At 43.3% G+C, this 20,772-nt stretch overlaps 1 protein-coding gene across 1 annotated transcript in view; it reads left to right on the top strand.

Moving 5' to 3' along the window:
• The first annotated feature begins 1,991 nt into the window (after positions 1 to 1,991).
• Positions 1,992 to 20,772, top strand: part of pde6a (phosphodiesterase 6A, cGMP-specific, rod, alpha) — a 36,986-nt gene continuing 18,205 nt past the window's right edge. Inside the window, exons 1-14 of the mRNA XM_061079217.1 lie at positions 1,992 to 2,320; positions 2,919 to 3,060; positions 6,011 to 6,163; positions 6,980 to 7,069; positions 7,653 to 7,793; positions 8,969 to 9,043; positions 9,470 to 9,534; positions 9,791 to 9,857; positions 13,791 to 13,838; positions 15,695 to 15,844; positions 16,590 to 16,733; positions 18,692 to 18,757; positions 19,056 to 19,202; positions 19,953 to 20,060. Of these exons, the coding sequence (XP_060935200.1) occupies positions 1,992 to 2,320; positions 2,919 to 3,060; positions 6,011 to 6,163; positions 6,980 to 7,069; positions 7,653 to 7,793; positions 8,969 to 9,043; positions 9,470 to 9,534; positions 9,791 to 9,857; positions 13,791 to 13,838; positions 15,695 to 15,844; positions 16,590 to 16,733; positions 18,692 to 18,757; positions 19,056 to 19,202; positions 19,953 to 20,060 (1,725 nt within the window). The remainder of the gene's footprint in view (positions 2,321 to 2,918; positions 3,061 to 6,010; positions 6,164 to 6,979; positions 7,070 to 7,652; positions 7,794 to 8,968; positions 9,044 to 9,469; positions 9,535 to 9,790; positions 9,858 to 13,790; positions 13,839 to 15,694; positions 15,845 to 16,589; positions 16,734 to 18,691; positions 18,758 to 19,055; positions 19,203 to 19,952; positions 20,061 to 20,772) is intronic.

The raw sequence follows: 20,772 nt of genomic DNA, 5'->3' as shown, positions 1-20,772 counted from the left end.
AAAGTGCCTCAGGAATAACAACACACAATTCAAAACTTTCACTTTTTTTACCAGATTGTACACAACAAAACAAGATTATCTAAATAAGTATGAAAGACGTGATTACATATTTCTTTTAAAGTTTTATTTTATTTAGCAAATTTGCTTGTTAAAGGTTTATAGAAGTGACAGAGGTCTGTTGAGGAAAAGGGAAACATAACTAACACAAAGCACATTTTCATTATCTTCTGTTCGTGTTTCATGCTTAAACAGGAAGTTTAGTTTCTTCTCTCCACTGATGTGACTTCTCTTTCTCTCTGTTATTCTCTGTGACTTATGATCCAGTTGGAGCCACAGGAGACCTGAGTGTTAAACAACGTTCTCCACATGACATAATATAATACAACAATACTGAAGGTGTGTGAGTGTGTAACAGGTCACACAGGGAGGGTCAGGAACTCGAGTGTTGATAACAGAATAGCTGCAACAGATTAACTGAAAAAGGTTGAATAACATGGTAAATGCATATTGTAAATCTGAAGTGGTGTTAAGGTAATACAATTATTTTTAAATCGTGTTCAGGCCTTGTTTGATTGTTGAGGAATAAACATTTAAGGAATAAATACAGAATGTGAAGTTATAAAAGGGAATTTAAGACAATTATGTCATGAGAAAACTTGCATAGAAACAGCAATACCATGGTCTTGAATATTATACTGAAAACCCTTATTTCTTTTCTGGTTTTGAAACTGTCGTACAGTTCTGTTCACTCAGGCCTGACTGAGTTTGTGTATTTATGCTTCTTCAAAGTACACAACAAAAACTTCATCCATGTGGAAAACGTCTGCTCGAATATGTGTTTTCACTCGAGAAAAACAAGGAACAGAATATTTCATGAGTATCCCAGGAGTATCTGTTTTCAATACTCTACAGGTAGCGGGACACAGAGGAATCAATAAACATGTGAAGGTATCATAATCCCATGTGTAGTAATTGGATGCAGGCTTACGTCCACACAGGAGCATTTAAAACCGCCTCGTTAATCCCTTTTCTTTTCTCCGACACCTGCAGAGCTGTCACAGGACAAAGGGATCAGACACTGGAGACAACACAAGGACTTCCACAGGTACCAATGCTTCTGTATTTATTTATTTATGTTTAAATCAATCTATTAGATCTGTGAGTCAGTCGCATGTTATTATTATTGTTATTATCGCAACTAGAGCCCAACCGATATATTGGTTAATACAAGCTTTAAACAGACACATCAGTATCAGTGTTTATTCTTGCCAGCAGATAAACTTTAATTTTCCTAATCAGCGTTAATGTTTACATTTTGTTAATATTCCCAATGCAAGCTCTGTATATGGAGTTGTGTTATCTTTTAATATTTATTTATTTGTGATAAAGTTTGTCAGATCCATTTGATAAACACAATGTAGGAATAATTGGAATTTCTTTTCATATGTAAATATATGCTGATAAATCATTGGAAATGTTTTACTCCCTAATATTTGTATAGTATAAAATTATAACATACTTAATCTCAAGGATTTTAAATAGTAATGTTGAGATTTAAAAAATGTTAGAGAAATGTTTTACTCCCTAATATTTGTATAGAATCAAATTATAACATACTTAATCTCAAGGATTTTAAAATGTAATGTCGAGATTTTAAGAATGTTAGAGAAACCCAAACGTTTCAACAACGAGCAAAAAGAACAAAGCTATTTTCACAATTAAAGGATGAAACCACTGTGAACTAAGATGAGGAGCTGGTGGAGACCAAATCGGAGCTTAAATAAAAGTGGATATTGGACTATTGGATTAGAGCATTAATTGAGAGTTTAATTATATTAGAGTTCAAGTTAAATTCTTTGCATTGAGCAATTGTTGAATTCAAGAAGATATTTTTTAGATGATAAACCCATAAAGGATTTAAATTACCGACCATCCAGCCCAAAGCTTTACAAGTTTAAACCACTACAGTGTTTCTCCTGTCAGCAGCAGCCATGGTGGACGCAGCCGCCGCCGAGCAGTTCCTGGACGCCAACCCGCAGTTCGCCAAGCAGTACTACGACATCAACTTCCGGGCGAAGGTCATCTCGGACCTGCTGGACAACAACCGCAAGACGGCGGTGAACATCAGCACGTTCCACGACCTGACGATGGTGGAGGAGAGCGAGATCGTCTTCGACCTGATGAGGGACATCCAGGACAACCTGCAGATGGAGAAGTCCGTCTTCAACCTCATGAAGCACCTGAGCTTCATGATGAGGGCCGACCGCATGAGCCTGTTCATGTACCGGCAGAGGAACGGCACGGCCGAGCTGGCAACAAGGTCACCGGGGATTCATCCACTTCAAAAAGTAGCATCTGAAACACTGAACACAGGGATTATGCATTTGTGCAAAATATACTATGAAGTTTGAATTCATTTTAAATAACCGTAGTGATGTTTTCACTATTGTGTTTCATCTAAATTGTGTAAATTATTGTTTTCTTTAGCCCAGAATCAGCGTTTATATTTAAATACTTTATATTTTATATTTACAGCAGTAGCGTTTCCCCTCTACAGAGGCAGCTATGTTTTTTTTTACAGTAACACAAACTGGACAAACTAGACATTTTGACAACTGAAGGTTTCCACAGGTTCATGTTTGAAATGGGAGGGTGAGCTGAGTGATGGGGGGTATTCAGCTGCAATATGACACTTCACCACTAGATGTCACTAAATTCTACACACTGACACTTTAAAGCTGCACTACTTCCTCTTCCTGTTTGAGTTTCCGCGAATGTTTCTGTAACTCTGGCAGCTTGAGGCCACTGCTGGGCATTTTCAGATTAACTGTTAAGAACCATATTTAGTTACGAAAAAATCACCTGATGAAAATCTAAACAGCACATAATAATTTTACTGTCCTCATCTTTACTTCCAGGTTATTTAACGTCAATAAAGATTCGGTGTTCGAGGAGTGTCTGGTGCAGCCGGACAGTGAGATCGTTTACCCGCTGGACATCGGCATCGTGGGTCACGTGGCCTCCAGCAAGAAGATGGTCAACATCCCTGATGTGAAGGAGGTAAAGACACGCAGTTGTTCAAGTGTTTTTGCATTAACTTACTTAAAATATGTATAAAAACATCTGTTTAATACATTTAATTAACATGTAAAGAGGTCGGCAGGTTTCATACACAGAGGTAGATTCAAGGTGATTTACAGGGACATTAAAAATAACACAGAAACAAATAAAAGGAGGAGAATAAAAGAGATGAAATAAATTAAAAGGATAAATCTACAAAAATTAAATAAATTGAAAGAGAAAGAGAAAAAGAAAACGAATGAAATTGTATGTAAAATAATACAACACAGTGATGGTATGACCTTGTAAAATATCCAGATTTTTTGTAATCGATCCTTTTTGGTTTATTGAAGAAAAACAACAAAACATGAACAAATACACCAATTATACAAATGATTAAAAATGGAATGGAAAAAAAACACCTAAGGACACTGAACTTGTTCCAGCAAAGATCTGTGGATATGAATAGAATCAGAAAACCAGTTTATAAATCTCCAACTCAGCAGGGAGCAAATCCTCTCTGCAGGAAAAACACGTTTCTAAATAAAATTGGATTATTGCTCGGTAAACATTTTAATCCCACAGTCCACTCTCTGTTTGGCCACCAGGGGGCGACGTCACACCACAGTGCGGCTGCTCCTAATCCCCTTCAACCAGAGCAGCTCAATCTCATTACAGCCAAATATCTGTGGCATTTGGAAACACTGCACTACTTCAAGTGTGTCTCTCTCCTGCAGCTCCCCCCCCCCCTTCACCTGCAGCAGCTCTTATTGTGACATTCAAACCTAATCAGGCAAAGGCCCCCCCCCCCTCCACATAACTGATGGACCACGAGGCCTCCTCTCCATCACTTCAATCACATGTTTCCACGGGGGAGATTAGAGAAGCTGCAGCTCCTGATGTACCAACAAAACACATTGTTCCAGTTTGTCTTTGGTGCTGGTGCCAGGGTCGGGGGGGGGGCCCGCCAAGCAAACCTCATTGTGCTGTTTCCAACCTTCGCCCGTCACGCCACCGTCTCACACAAACGCTTGAGAGCTCGATGGGAAAATGTGGCGACTGGAACGATATCAAAGCCTCCAAGCTTTAAATCTGCAGCAGCTAATGTTCCCTGATAATTGACTTTGTGATGCCAGCGCACTGTGGACGGCCTCTCTGCAGCGAAGCAGCCACTGGGACTCGCTGTGTCTCTGTGCTCTATTTCCATCCCAGTCCAATCCAGTGCAGGCCAGGCTCAGCCAGTCAGGATCCTTGTAGGTATACGGCAGGGATTATGTTTCACTGGGATTATGCACTGAGCAACAGCTGGCCTCATTTCTCCCACTTCATCCAGCCGTTCCTCCTTCAAAGTGAATTTGATAATCACACACTCTCTCCCCGGGCTGCAGGGTTAGTGACTGTGTGTTATTGAGGTGTGGTCGCTCTGGACGCGGGTGCACGTGACGGAGGTGCAGAGTGTCGGTGGAGGAGTTTGCAGATGAAGCCGGTTAATCTGTCCTGAATTAGAGCGATCCCAGATTACCGGCAGAGGTCACGCAGGCCCTGCTGAGCCATTTCTACAGACTCAGCACGATAACACATCTTTAATCTATCCTGTTACATAGTTGTGTCGCTTTAATTTTTTTTTATTTTCAGTGGAGCGGAAACTCCCTGAAATCCACTTAGCCAGTTAACGTGGAATAATCCAACCGGCTGCTTCAGCCGAGGAGGTTGCGTATTGAATTCTTGTGTTTATTATTTACAAATAGGCTTTTACTTGGATTTATTTGCATGCATAATTTAATTACAGATTAAACGTTCATTGTGTAAGTGAGTTAATAAGGTTGTTTTCTCTTTGCCCACTCAAGTTAATTTATAGTTTAAAAAGTACAGATTTTAATGATTAATCTCTTAATTCAGGACTATAAAGGAATAATGGTTATTTAGGTCATTTGACATTCTCCCAGGAAACCCCAACAGGAAGATTTGGATATTAAAAAATTATTTTCATTTTGTTTTATATCCGAATTACAACTTGTTTTTTGGATGATTAAATGCAGAGCTGCTGGATGAAGGTGAAGCCAAAGCTTCGGTCGAGGATAACGGGCGGGCGGGCTTCAGGGGGTCAAAGGTCACCTGATAACAAGCTGTCAAACTTTATTTTAAAGCTTTGTCCGGCTTCTGAACGGAGCTGATCCAGAATCAGTCCACACTCCTGCACTTCTATCAAACTTTAGACTGTGTCAAGAGAAAAGGACTTTAGAGGTTTATAAGAAGAAATAAGGATGTTCTGATTCAGTCTGTGGTGACTCAGAACGTCTGTGGGTCCATAACTCAAAGTTTTTATATTAAGTTTTGCACTGAAGTACATTCTGCTCACGAAAAGCTCTTTATTTGAGTTGATATTCAGGTTTTTCTTGCTCCAGCAGCAGCTTCAGAGTCTCTGAGGCCGGAGGAGGAAAGTCGGAGCTGAGGCAAATGTTTAGATTCTGTGTTTTCTCAGGTGAATGAGCGAGAGGTCGGAAAAGAGGCAGAAGAGCTCGTGAAGCAATAATCATTTTCCCTCTATGCTGCTCTGCATGATGGAATCTATATTTAAAAATGTATTATTACTAGAGCCCCGATGATCTGGAGGTTTGGTTCCATTACAGATACTGATAACACATATTCTGCATTGTTTATTCTGCAGAATTAATGTTTTCATTTCAGTAAACATACAGATAACGATGCGACTGTGATCAACAAATCATTCAGAATGATAATTGCTTCTTATTCATGTTTAACCTCAACCTAACTTTTGTTTGCTGCCTCATCCAAAGCAGGAAATAAGATCTGCACAGAAACTAAAACCTCCCGTTCCCCAGATCAGGGTTCTGTCTCCAGTCACTCCTGGAAGTGAGAGGAGTGCAGGGGCCACAGATACTGAATAACAACCCCCCCCCTCTCTCTCTCTGTGCCTCTCTGCTCACAGAGCCCCCACTACAGTGAGTTTGTGGACGAGCTGACCGAGTACAAGACCAAGAACCTGCTGGCCGTGCCCATCATGAACGGTAAAGACATGGTGGCCGTGATGATGGCCATCAACAAGCTGGACGGGCCGCACTTCACCGACAAGGATGAGGAGGTAACATCTGAAGCAGGTTTCAAAACCAAAGAGCAGAAACTATAAAAAGATACTCTATATCAGTTTTCATGTGTTTTCTCCAGAAGTTATTATAACTCTCTAAACTTCAGAATCATTGTTGTCATTGAGGTTTGTTAGAAAAGCCACAAACTGTAAAAACTATAAACTACAGATGCAGACCATGTTGTCATCTTAACTAATATCTTATAATTTCACATGACGACAAATGTTTAACTACAAAACCACTCAGACTGAATTGGTTTTACAAATTGTATTGGGCCACAGCCAAATTAAATTAATTTGATTGAAAAGAATGAAAAAATGAGGAAAAATCTGTCGGAGTGTTCTGATCGATTTGTGTTAACTCAAGTGATCCATCTAAAAAGAATTTGGTTTCATTCATCAAAGATTATGAGCAACAGAGTTTATGAGCTCCACTTAAATAAAAGTCTGTCTAATAAAACTGTTCTAAATTTAAGTTTTACTGCAGAAGAGTTTATGTTCACTCGTCTATTTGTTTGTCAGCAGAAAACTACTGAACAGACGAATGAGATATGAAAAATCTTGGATTCAATAAAGTTTAAATTTCTTTATCAATACAGAACAGACGATGTTCACATCTATTGTCAAATGTGACAGTTTGACACTAGCAATAATTGTCATTGCTTCACTCAATGTTTGATTTGATAAAGTGTGTCATCTGCTCTGAATGATGCAGAATCATCAACATTACTAACACATTATGTTAAACTGGATATTGTAATACAAGGATTAACGTTCTGAAGGTGTAACACTCGACCGTCCGTTTCCTTTCAGATCCTCAACAAGTATCTGAACTTTGTCAACCTGGTGCTGAGAGTTTTCCATCTGAGTTACCTGCACAACTGTGAGACCAGGAGAGGACAGGTGAGTCCACAGAGCGCACAGGGCTTCATATGACCATTCATACAACCATTCATATAACATTTCATATAACCATTCATATAACCATTCATATAACCATTCATATAACCATTCATATAACCATTCATATAACCATTCATCAGCCTTGTTCCTCTTGCTGGAGTTATTACGTCTGTGGAGAACGTTTTGTTTTCCTTTCCGTCCCTTTGTTTGCTGATTTGTTTGATTGTAAACAGGATTACACAAAAAACTACAAAACAGATTCCCATGAAACCTGGAGGAAAGATGGGACATGGGCCAAGGAAGGAATATTCATATTTTAGGAGGAATATGAACAAACTGGTGGATCCAGGATGAGTTCTACTGAGTCCTAGTCTAAAAACGTAAATGCTAGTTTTAAAACTGAGCTTAAACTGTTGAGGAATCTGAATTTTTACCTCCTGAGACCTGATGCTTTTAGAATCTGTGAGATAATAATGTCCTTTAGCTGCCTTCAATATGAATAATATGAGAATGTGATATTAAAGAGGACAAAAGTGCAGCTGTTAAACTCTCGTGTTGATTAGTCCTCTGTCCTGTGGAGCAGGTTCTGCTGTGGTCGGCCAGCAAGGTGTTCGAGGAGCTGACGGACATCGAGAGGCAGTTCCACAAAGCCTTGTACACAGTGCGAGCTTTCCTCAACTGTGACCGCTACTCTGTGGGTCTGCTGGACATGACCAAGACCAAGGTGGGTCACCACAGGTACACACAGGTACACACAGGTACACACAGGTACACACAGGTACACACAGGGTCGGGCAGCAGCAGGAAAACCAACAAAACCAACAAATACAGGAGTCAACGAGTGGCAACACAATCCTGCTTGTGCTCCACTGATGTCGGCTGCATCGCCCAAAGAAATGTGATGCCTCAGATTTACTCTCTAAATGTGGATGTGTAAGTAAGATAAGATAAGATAAGAGAAAAATCCTTCCTAATGGGGAAATTTGCAATATTACAGCAGCAAGAGTCAAAAGTAGGTATCAATGGTAAGTAAAATAAAATACTTAAGGGTAAAGAGGTAATACAGACTGGAAGAGGATAAGCAACATTTCAAGGTTTAGATTTATCTTTAAAACCGTGGTTGATTTCACAAAATGCTCAAACTACATCATATTTGATGCACAAATAAACCTGAAACCCTGCAGTAACAATTCAAAACTCTACATAACAATAAATCTGAAGAGATTTTACACTCACTTCACCACGTTGCTCATCAGTTATGCATTTCTGTTTCTGGAACCATTCCCACGCCGAATGAATTTTGATGAGACTCGTTTCTGTGTTTTTCTTCCCGTCCTTTGAGAAATCATATTTTCAGAAACTCCTCCGAGGTCTCTCCGTCTGATCTGCACACTTTCTTTCTCTCGGTTTATTTTTCCGCTGCTGTTTTTTTATTTGTGTGTCTGTGAAAGAAACAACACTTAAACACCTTGTGATCATCATCGTCTCATCCTCATATATTTGTGCTAACTTACAAATTGTCTCGAGCTCTTCTCCTCGGCCGCGGCTGTCGGACGGATCCCAGCAGCTGCCGGTTGATTCCTAACACCTGCTCCGTGAGAACAAACACGTGTTGTGTGTCTGCACAGATGGTCGTCTGCTAACATCACTGGGTTTCATGAGCGTCGCTCCTGAGAACAAACTCAACCAGTCGCTCAGTAGCTCCGAGCCCAGATCGCTGGAACCTCAGAGGAGGAGGAGACATCACAGGCTCTTTAGAGGCTGTTGTATTTATCACTTCCAGACAGAATGATGCTGTTTGATGAGGAGAGTGAGTGAATCTAAATAATGAACGAGCAGAAGCAGCTCTGATCCGTTGTCCTGTGATAAAGCCGAATGTTTCTGTGTGTGTGTCTGCAGGAGTTCTTTGACCTGTGGCCCGTTCTGATGGGAGAAGTTCCTCCGTACGAGGGACCCAAAACTCCAGATGGCAGGGTGAGGACATTTCATCTTCACTACAAACTGTACAGCGGATTCTTCTTCAGCTACTCTGTCATACAGTGGTATCTACTCTGTCATACCCTGATATCTACTGTGGCGCCACGATCAGGTCAAATGCCCCATTGAATCTCAATTATCCATTAGAAGTTAGGTCCAAAAGTGATGGAATGCTAGGGTGAATATTTATTATTATTTCTTAAGTGATACTTTGACCTTCACCAGCAATATCATTACTATTTTTGGCAATGTCCCATCTGTTCACATGGAGGAGGCGGGGTTTATGACATTTACTTAAGTCAGCCACCAGGGGGAAAACACAGATTTCACTATTCACTAGCTTCTATTTTGCTCATCTTTGTTTACAGTCAATTAAATAAATAATTTGTCCCTCACGTTGACGTTGCCTCTCGTCCTCTGAAGGAAATCATCTTCTACAAAGTGATCGACTACATCCTCCACGGGAAAGAAGACATCAAAGTTATACCGTAAGTCTTTGAGGAGTTTAGTTTGCACACTGGTTGTTGATGGGATTGGGGGGTGGGGGGGGGGAGCTCAAACCAAGTGGTGGAGACAGAGGCTGAAAGGAGAAGCTGCAGCGATGAGGAAAGTGTTTTCTGAACATTATACAATGAAAACCTTTAAAATTAAAATGATCAGCCTGAGTATGAGAGGAATATGTTTCCTTTAACGATGCTGATGATAATGATGACCCACTGATTGTTGTGTTGTTTGAATCCTCAGGGGTCCAGCAGCAGATCACTGGGCTCTGGCCAGTGGTTTACCAAGCTACGTGGCAGAGAACGGACTGGTCAGTACGTCCATAATCACCCTATCTCCTGATATTAAATATTTTTATTGTGTCCACCTCCTGATCCTTACCCAGGGAGAACTTTAATGTGTTCTTCTCTGATCTATATCGCTTCCTTCCACCAAGTTTCAAGTTAAAACATCCAGTAGTTTGTCAGTAGGAGACAAAATGAAGATATAACCTCTTTGACCTCCTTAAGAATATAGAAGTCTGGGTCTTTAAGTTGTTTTTTATCGTCCATGGAGCCTGTACTTTGTGGAACATCTTTCAATCTGCTGCAGCAACAACAACAACAACAACAACAACAACATGTCCGATTGTAAAACTAGAAGATTCATCACTTTCCTTTCTGTTCGTTTTCGGACAGAATTAATGATTTGGAGCAGAAACCCAAACTCTGGCTCTGTTTGGGACTTTAGACATCAGAGGGAAGAATTTATGGATTTTAATCTAAAACCCGGAGCTGTGTTGCTCCCGTCATCTCCAACACGTTCAGACTCACAACCTGCAGAGAGTTCGACAACTTCGTTTAGTGTTGAGATGCTCGACATCCAAACAGCAGCAGCTTAGGACGATGAAGAAAAGATATGAAGATCAAATAATTTGTTGAACTGAATCTGTGAGTGAAGCTGGAATCAACCAAAACTTTTAATTCAGAACTAAATGAATTTAGCTGAACAACCTTTGGCTGCTGTGCATTGTCCTTTAAAAAGTATTTCTGTTTTAAAAAGCCTTTCGACAGTCATCAGAGTTCACGACGCTGTGGAAATGAAACGTGTTCAGCCACTCGCTGCCATGATGTATAATTCTAATCTTTGAGAACGTTGCAATTAATCACTTTCTGCTTTTCACCAAACCACTGATTCTGCCGTCGCTCGTCCATCCATCTTCCTGCTGCTCCATCTCTCCTCGTCCTCCTCCTGCTCCATCCCTCCTCTCCTTGTCCTCCTCCTGCTCCATCCCTCCTCTCCTCTCCTCCTCCTGCTCCATCTCTCCTCGTCCTCCTCCTGCTCCATCCCTCCTCTCCTTATTCTCCTCCTGCTCCATCCCTCCTCTCCTCCTCCTCCTCGTCCTCCTGCTCCATCCCTCCTCTTCTCGTCCTCCTCCTGCTCCATCTCTCCTCTCCTCGTCCTCCTCCTGCTCCATCCCTCCTCTCCTCGTCCTCCTCCTGCTCCATCCCTCCTCTCCTCGTCCTCCTCCTGCTCCATCCCTCCTCTCCTCCTCCTCCTCCTGCTCCTCCTCCTGCTCCATCCCTCCTCTCCTTGTCCTCCTCCTGCTCCATCCCTCCTCTCCTCCTCCTCCTCCTGCTCCTCCTCCTGCTCCATCCCTCCTCTCCTCCTCCTCCTCCTGCTCCATCCCTCCTCTCCTCATCCTCATCCTCCTCCTCCTCCTGCTCCATCCCTCCTCTCCTCATCCTCCTCCTGCTTCATCCCTACTCTCCTCGTCCTCCTCCTCCTCCTGCTCCATCTCTCCTCGTCCTCCTCCTGCTCCATCCCTCCTCTCCTTGTCCTTCTCCTGCTCCATCCCTCCTCTCCTTGTCCTCCTCCTGCTCCATCCCTCCTCTCCTCATCCTCCTCCTGCTTCATCCCTACTCTCCTCGTCCTCCTCCTGCTTCATCCCTCCTCTCCTCCTCCTCCTCCTCCTGCTCCTGCTCAACCCCTCCTCTCCTCGTCCTCCTCCTGCTCCATCCCTCCTCTCCTCATCCTCCTCCTGCTCCATCTCTCCTCGTCCTCCTCCTGCTCCATCCCTCCTCTCCTCATCCTCCTCCTGCTCCATCCCTCCTCTCCTCATCCTCCTCCTGCTCCATCTCTCCTCGTCCTCCTCCTGCTCCATCCCTCCTCTCCTTATTCTCCTCCTGCTCCATCCCTCCTCTCCTCCTCCTCCTCGTCCTCCTGCTCCATCCCTCCTCTTCTCGTCCTCCTCCTGCTCCATCTCTCCTCTCCTCGTCCTCCTCCTGCTCCATCCCTCCTCTCCTCGTCCTCCTCCTGCTCCATCCCTCCTCTCCTCGTCCTCCTCCTGCTCCATCCCTCCTCTCCTCGTCCTCCTCCTGCTCCATCCCTCCTCTCCTCGTCCTCCTCCTGCTCCATCCCTCCTCTCCTTGTCCTCCTCCTGCTCCATCCCTCCTCTCCTCGTCCTCCTCCTGCTCCATCCCTCCTCTCCTCCTCCTGCTCCCTCCCTCCTCTCCTCGTCCTCCTCCTGCTCCATCCCTCCTCTTCTCGTCCTCCTCCTGCTCCATCCCTCCTGTTCTCGTCCTCCTCCTGCTTCATCCCTCCTCTCCTCATCCTCCTCCTGCTCCATCTCTCCTCTCCTCATCCTCCTCCTGCTCCATCCCTCCTCTCCTCCTCCTCCTCCTGCTCCATCCCTCCTCTCCTTGTCCTCCTCCTGCTCCATCTCTCCTCTCCTCCTCCTGCTCCTTCCCTCCTCTCTTCATCCTCCTCCTGCTCCTTCCCTCCTCTCTTCATCCTCCTCCTGCTTCATCCCTCCTCTCTTCATCCTCCTCCTGCTCCTTCCCTCCTCTCCTCATCCTCCTCCTGCTCCATCCCTCCTCTCCTCGTCCTCCTCCTGCTCCATCCCTCCTCTCTTCATCCCTCCTCTCCTCGTCCTCCTCCTGTTCCATCCCTCCTCTCCTCGTCCTCCTCCTGCTCCATCCCTCCTCTCTTCATCCCTCCTCTCCTCGTCCTCCTCCTGTTCCATCCCTCCTCTCCTCGTCCTCCTCCTGCTCCTGCTCCATCCCTCCTCTCCTCATCCTCCTCTTGCCTCATCCCACCTATCCTCATCCTCGTCCTCCTCCTGTTCCATCCCTCCTCTCCTCGTCCTCCTCCTGCTCCTGCTCCATCCCTCCTCTCCTCATCCTCCTCTTGCCTCATCCCACCTATCCTCATCCTCATCCTCCTCCTGCTCTATCCCTCCTCTCCTCATCCTCCTCCTGCTCCATCCCTCCTCTCCTCATCCTCCTCTTGCCTCATCCCTCCTATCCTCATCCTCATCCTCATCCTCCTCCTGCTCCATCCCTCCTCTGATGGTCCTCCTCCTGCTCCATCCCTCCTCTCCTCCTCCTCCTCCTGCTTCATCCTTCCTCTCCTCATCCTCCTCCTGCTCCATCCCTCCTCTCCTCGTCCTCCTCCTGCTCCATCCCTCCTCTCCTCGTCCTCCTCCTGCTTCATCCCTCCTCTCCTCGTCCTCCTCCTGCTCCATCCCTCCTCTCCTCGTCCTCCTCCTGTTCCATCCCTCCTCTCCTCATCTTGCTCCGGCCTCATTTTTCAACTTCACATCATCTTTCCCTCCCTCATCTTCTCCTTTATCCCGTTAAAGGTGAAAAACCTAATTCCTCCACAGAGAGTTTCTCTTTAGCTCGAGCTGAGTGAGACACGTCAGAGTGACTCTGATGCTTTCAGATGCAAATCGTTCTGTGGAGCTGCCGAGCATGAAAACTCTGTCAGGGTCTGAAATATGAACGTTCTGCCCCTCGAGTCAAAAGAAGCTTCGAGAGATTTTCAAGCTGTTATTTAACTGGTTGTTATAGTTTTATTCCTGTTTGTCTCGGCAGGATTATGCTGATACTGAATTGATTTTTTGAAACTTGGTGGAAGGAATTGACAAACAGTCCCTGAAGCTTTGGAGTAGATTCACTGAAGGGGCGGAAACAGGAATTTATTGTTCACTCTCTTTAACATTGTCAGAAACAGTGTTTTTTGACATTTTTGTAAATTTCTCAATGATTAAAATCATCGATCCTGATGAAAGGAAGCAGACTTATTTATTTTTGCTATTTTCAGCATCTCGTTGCTTCCGAACCTGAAGAAAATTCATCATTATGTCTTTAATCCAAATTTCTAAACACCTACAATTCATTTTTCTCAAACCACAAATCCAGAATCAACCAAACACACATTGTAAGAACTCTCCCCCTGAACTTTGCTCTCTTTCCTTCAGATCTGTAACATAATGAATGCAGGACAAGATGATTTCTTCAACTTCCAGGTGAGATCACTGACACTGTTTTTGTTTGTTTCCAGGGAAGCTCAGCTTAAGAGATAAATCACACAACAAAAATTACCAAACTACCAAATTAAAATCAATAAGTCAACACTTTTATTACCCAGTAAAACATGAATCATGCGTTTTTCCGCAGAACGAATTTAAAACCATCCATCAGTTTAATTTGTTTCTGCTTGTAAACAACTGTCCACAGTTCTTTGTGCATTTTCCACATGAGAACTTTATAAATTAAAGTGTCTTCTGTGTCAAATTAATATCAAAGGCTCCATAGTTGATTGTGTTCAAAGAGGAAAACACTGGATAATTGATTTTGTGAAACAAAGGTCGAGTAAAGAAAGAGTTTTATTTCTACCAGTGAAACTTATTCCTCCGTCCTCTGCACACGAGGATATTAAAGATTGTTTTGCAAATTAGTGGCTTGATGCCGCAGTTTATTACATTAATAAAACTGTAATGATGAATGGTATTAAAATATCATCAAGGAGGTAAATGAGAAATGCTCTAAAGATGATTAGTTGCAGGTCACATTTACATTTGTTCACTTTGCAGACGTGTTTGTACGAGTGATTATCCACATAAAGAGTCTCATTCATATTATTTGTTCTCGCACATTTATTTATTCAGGAAAATGATGAATTCGCCGCGGCTCCACGTTTCCATAATTGTCTTTTCCTTGTTACCTCGATGGACTTAGAGCAGATTTTCCTATTAACTGTAATCAGATTTTTATGTTAAAAAATAAATGACATTAACATGTAGCCGTCAGATTACAGTAATTGCATTGCTCTTGAGTGATGTGAGTAAAATAGAGCTCAGAATAATGAATGGAAAAATGACCTTTTCGTACCATAAGAGAAAACCAGAGACCGATGAGGAGGAACCAGAATAACACGCAACACAGAATTGAACATGTGACACGTCCCACTTTCTCCGCTCTGCTTAGTTTAAACTGGTTTCCTGAAGGTTGTCCCAGTGTCCTATCTTTATTATCCATGTTCCTAATAAAAGTGGTGGTTATGGCCAGTTTCCCGGAGCCGGTGACCGTTAGTGTCCGAAACCTTAACGAGGATAAAACACTGTTTTATGCTTCAATTAAATTTGATCCTAATCTCAGCTTCATTTTGTGATGTCTTGTGTTTAACTTAATATTAATTTCAACCTGCTGCCAGATTCCAAACGTCTTCATCAACAATTAATAATCTGAAATAGGCTTTACATTACATTAAGATATCTGGTTCTAGGTTTTAAATATGTTTAGGTAGGTTTTAATCATTTTAATGTTTATTTTACGCTCATTTCATCGTGCATTACATTTAAATGTTAGGTGGCAAGTTATTTATCGTTCTTCTCTTCTATGTTTGTCTCTTTTCCATCTTCATTGTGTTGTTCTTCTTCTTTAATAACCGGCACAGATCTTTGAATGAAACAATCAATCTCAAATTCCGTCAGACTGAAAACATTTCCCTGCATTAGGTTTTGGCAGATTTCCATTCAGACAGTAAGCTACTATATATAGTTCCTCTGAACTAAAAGTATTGACTTCTAATCCAAACACAGCCTTGTTTTATTTTTAAAAACCTCTTCCGCTCCGTGATGAAGCTAAAGTGCAGCATCACACCGGCGAGCATCTATTTTAAATAAGTGAGGCGTCAACATCCGCTGCAGCAGATTTTAGAAGCAGGTGAATTATTGATTCCTGAGTTCACGTTACATTTCTGTCACGTTTCTGCTTCTGCACCCGAGGACCTGGGTTTTAAAACACACACCAGTGTGATCTGAACTGAAGCAGCAGCAGAGTCAGTGAGTCATGTTGAGGATTAATGCTGATGTGTTCACAGAAAGAACCTCTGGACGACTCCGGATGGACCATCAAGAACGTCCTGTCTCTGCCAATCGTCAACAAGAAAGAGGAGATAGTGGGCGTGGCCACGTTCTATAACAGGAAGGATGGGAAACCCTTTGATGAAATGGACGAAACGCTGATGGAGGTGCAGGCTCCGTGTGTGTGTGTGTGTGTCTGTGTGTGTGTGTGTGTGTGTGTGTGTGTGTGTGTGTGTGTGTGAGTCATTGGTTTATAAATACACTCAGGCCATTCAGAGCATCTGCATTATTTATCATGGGGCCTGGAGGCTTCTCTCTCTCCGCTTCTCGGCTCAGAATCCAGTTAAAAACACAACATGACAGCTTCAAAATCAAAGTAGTTTCAAGAACCATTTTCTTTTCTGACATTTCCTTATGAACACGATGTGATATTTGGCAAAGATTCACCGCAGGAAGCGTTTTGACTTGATGTCTTGAAACAGCACGTGGTGACTGTGGTGGAGAGTTACTCCAGTGAAGTACTTGAGTAGTATTTTGAGGTACTTGTACTTCAGGCAGCGAACAAGCATGAAAACTTGCAGAACACATTTTCCTCTCAGTTGAGAATCACACCCTCAGTTTGCTGCTCACGCTTATTAAGACCTTTCGTGCGGTCGAGCGAAAAGTCCCGACACTTCTGAGCTCGTTAGGTCGAAAATGTTCTTGTTCTTCACTTGAACTTTTCTGCTTGAAGCAAATTAGGAACATTTCAGAACCAGTGGGTGCTGGCTCCTCTGCACACTGGGATTAGTACATTTCTTTTGGACACATGTTTCCAGGAACAAAATATTAATATTCTCTCTCTCTCTCTCTCACACACACACACACACACACACACACACACACACACACACACACACCGGCTGTGTCCAGTCTCTGACCCAGTTCCTGGGCTGGTCGGTGCTGAACCCCGACACCTACGACCGGATGAACAAGCTGGAGAACAGGAAGGACATCTTCCAGGACATGGTGATGTACCACGTCAAGTGTCGCAAGGACGAGATCCAGAATGTTCTGGTGAGTGAACACATGTGGAGGAGAGACACCTGGTTTCAACTGTAACACAAATAACAACATGGTTTTACCAGAATTGTGGTTTTAATGATAATATGGAGATACGCTTTTGAATTGAAGCTTCCTTATAGAAAATATTTTTCAGAAAATAAGGATTTTAGTATTTTACCCCCTGCTTAGTGCTTGACTGTTTGCTGAACCCTATTCAAATATGATCAGACATTATAATACCTTCATGAAATTACCAATTTAACTCTTCACTGTTGTTTTCATGAGTTTCTTAGTTTGAAAACGTGTCTTCAATGATTCACAGAGGAACAAAGAGCATATTTCATGTCTCATATGAATCTAAGTCATGAAATAATGAATCTGCTGATGCATTACTAGTTGTGCTTCAAGTACAAGAATGAAACAGGCAAAAGAAAATGTTGATGATCGACTGCAATAAGACAATTCAATTTGACAGAGACCAAATTTCCCTATTATCTAGTTTTATCAAACATAATCTGCCCTATTCTGTTTCTTAATTGTTGTAAATGACAAAATCATTTAGCATCCTCTGTATATTTTACCTTTTTATTAAATTAAAAAGGATTTATTTAATTTACCAGCACCTTTGAAATTAGAGGCTCAAATGAAAAGTCTGTTGGACCGTGAAAACAGGGAAGCATAAGACACTTGTGATTAGGGGAATGGAACCCTCAACCCCTGCAGGGTTAGTGCCTTGCCTCATCCCTCTGCTTGCTGCGATATAAACAGGAGGTGAGAATCATTTATAAAGTGAATTCTGCCGTCGCACGTCCATCCATCTCTCCTCCTCCTCCTCCTGCTCCATCCCTCCTCTCCTCCTCCTCCTCCTGCTCTATCCCTCCTCTCTTCATCCTCCTCCTGCTCCTTCCCAGCTGTCCTTGTCCTCCTCCTGCTCCATCCCTCCTCTCCTCCTCCTGCTCCATCCGTACTCTCCTCATCCTCCTCCTGCTCCTTCCCTCCTCTCTTCATCTTCCTCCTGCTCCTTCCCTCCTCTCCTTGTCCTCCTCCTGCTCCTTCCCTCTCTCTTCATCTTCCTCCTGCTCCTTCCCTCCTCTCCTTGTCCTCCTCCTGCTCCATCCTCCTCTCCTCATCCTCCTCCTGCTCCTTCCCTCCTCTCTTCATCCTCCTCTTGCTCCATCTCTCCTCTCCTCCTCCTGCTCCATCCCTCCTGTCCTTGTCTTCCTCCTGCTCCATCCCTCCTCTCCTCATCCTCCTCCTGCTCCATCCCTCCTCTCCTCATCCTCCTCCTGCTCCATCCCTCCTCTCCTCATCCTCCTCTTGCCTCATCCCTCCTATCCTCATCCTCATCCTCATCCTCCTCCTGCTCCATCCCTCCTCTGCCTGATGCATTACTAGTTGTGCTTCAAGTGCAAGAATGAAACAGGCAAAATAAAATGTTGATGATCGACTACAATAAGACAATTCAATATGACAGAGACCAAATTTCCCTATTATCTAGTTTTATCAAACATAATCTGCCCTATTCTGTTTCTTAATTGTTGTAAATGACAAAAACATTTAGCATCCTCTGTATATTTTACCTTTTTATTAAATTAAAAAGGATTTATTTAATTTACCAGCACCTTTGAAATTAGAGGCTCAAATTAAAAGTCTGTTGGACCGTGAAAACAGGGAAGCATAAGACACTTGTGATTAGGGGAATGGAACCCTCAACCCCTGCAGGGTTAGTTAGTGCCTTGCCTCATCCCTCTGCTTGCTGCGATATAAACAGGAGGTGAGAATCATTTATAAAGTGAAATAAGCTGTCAGCTTTTGTATGAGGTGATTTATCAGCATACAGAGCGACAGACAGAGAGAAGACGAGCTGGGGGGGGGGGGGCGCCCTGCTGTGACCTCACATCAGGAGCCGGCTGATTGATGTGAACGGAGTTTTCATCAAGGTGAAGTGTTGATGGTTTGTGTTTCCCCAGAACACCAGGGAGAGATGGGGGAAGGAGCCGGACGAGTGCGAGGAGGAGGAGCTGCAGGAGATTCTGGTAAAACCACAGAATATCTCTCACTAATTCCATGAGATCAGCAGATGTAGTGAAATCTAAAGTAACTTCTCTGAATTGAACATTTCCCCCGAAGTAACATGATTCTGTGTCGGAGGAAAGAAACAGAAAGAAAAGAATTGTTTCATCGATTTCACCAATCAGACGTTTTGTGACCTTTTTTTGTTTTAAGGTTTCTCATTTTTCAGATTACCGGTGGACAGTTCCTGATGATTCAGACACAAAGAGCGACTCCTGAAATCTACATTGAGATTTTATATCCGTCATCTTCTGTCCACAGACGGAGATTTTGCCGAACTCTAAGAAATCGGAGATCTTAGAGTTTCACTTCTGCGACTTTGAGCACAGTGAACTGGATCTGGTGAAGTGTGGAATCCAGATGTACTACGAGCTGAAGGTGGTGGACAAGTTCCACATTCCCAGAGAGGTGGGTGCTCGGTCCATCTGTAGCTTGTTCCCTCGTTTCATCTTTTCAAAACAGCTGCAATGTCAAATCTTCATCAAACATGGAGATAGTCTGTGTGTAGGTTGCAGCTCGGAGGATGTTGACAGACAGGAAGTAGAAAGTGAGGAAGAGCTTCCTGATATAGTCTCAGAATACAGAGTCTACTTCCAGGAAGTCAGACTACAGCAATATCATGAGGGCAAAGAAATAAAGGAGCTAGAAAAGCTTCTGTTGTGAAGCAGGTGTAGAATATTGGAATTAAATCATAAGCACAATATCATAGATTAATGCTGTGATTAATAAAGAGGAAAATGAATGATAATCAAATGTAAACATGAGAGAAATCAAAAACATGATCCTGGTATTACACAGTGAAAATAAACTTTTATTTTACAGCAGCGAAGGAGAAAGTAAACAATAATAAAAAATAAAATAAGCAGTTATGTGTAAAAATAATATAAACAATGTGAAAAGAAAGTGAAAGAAAAAGAAAATGAAAAATGGCACAGCCAGGAAGTGAGTAGAATGAAATGAGGTCACACCTGAGTGCGTCTGTGTGTAGTTGTGTGTCTGTGTGTAGTTGTGTGTCTGTACATCACTTGTGGAATATTTTAAAATATGCAACTACTGGTATCTGAATTTTCACCTGTTGTAGATAAACATGCAGTTTGAACACGTTCTGCTGAGTCATGACTTGATGTTTCTGGTCCAATAAGAACCTGTGACCTGCAGGTGCTGGTGAGGTTCATCTACTCGCTCAGCAAAGGCTACCGGAGAATCACTTACCACAACTGGAGACACGGATTCAACGTGGGACAGACCATGTTCACTCTGCTGATGGTCAGGGAAACTCTGTCCTCCCTCCTCTTCCTCCTCTTCCTCCTCCTCTTCCTCCTCTTCCTGCTCGTCCTCCTCTTCATCCTCTTCCTCCTCTTCCTCCTCTTCCTCCTCTTCCTCCTCTTCCTCCTCTTCCTCCTCTTCCTCCTCTTCCTCCTTTTCCTGCTCGTCCTCCTCTTCATCCTCTTCCTCCTCTTCCTCCTCTTCCTCCTCTTCCTCCTCTTCCTCCTTTTCCTGCTCGTCCTCCTCTTCATCCTCTTCCTCCTCTTCCTCCTCTTCCTCCTCTTCTTCCTAATGAATCATCAATCCTTCACCTCCTGCTCTCCAGCTCCTCTTCCTCCTCCTCCTTACCTCCTCTTCCTCCTCTTCCTCCTCTTTCTCCTCTTCCTCCTAATGAATCATCAACCCTTCACCTCCTGCTCTCCAGCTCCTCTTCCTCCTCCTCCTCCTCCTCTTCCTCCTCTTCATCCTCATCCTCCTCCTCATCTTCCTCCTAATGAATCATCAATCCTTCACCTCCTGTTCTCCAGCTCCTCTTCCTCCTCCTCCTTACCTCCTCTTCCTCCTCTTCCTCCTCTTCCTCCTCTTCCTCCTCTTCCTCCTCTTCCTAATGAATCATCAATCCTTCACCTCCTGCTCTCCAGCTCCTCTTCCTCCTCCTCTCATCCAGTAAATCCTCTTCACCTCATCTTTCCTCTTCTTCCTCTTCCTCCTC

This window comes from Limanda limanda, chromosome 10 (assembly GCF_963576545.1).
Source record: "Limanda limanda chromosome 10, fLimLim1.1, whole genome shotgun sequence".
NCBI classification, from domain to species: domain Eukaryota; kingdom Metazoa; phylum Chordata; class Actinopteri; order Pleuronectiformes; family Pleuronectidae; genus Limanda; species Limanda limanda.
Note: the sequence above shows the minus strand (reverse complement) of the source record. Positions and strands in the feature narration are given on the sequence as shown.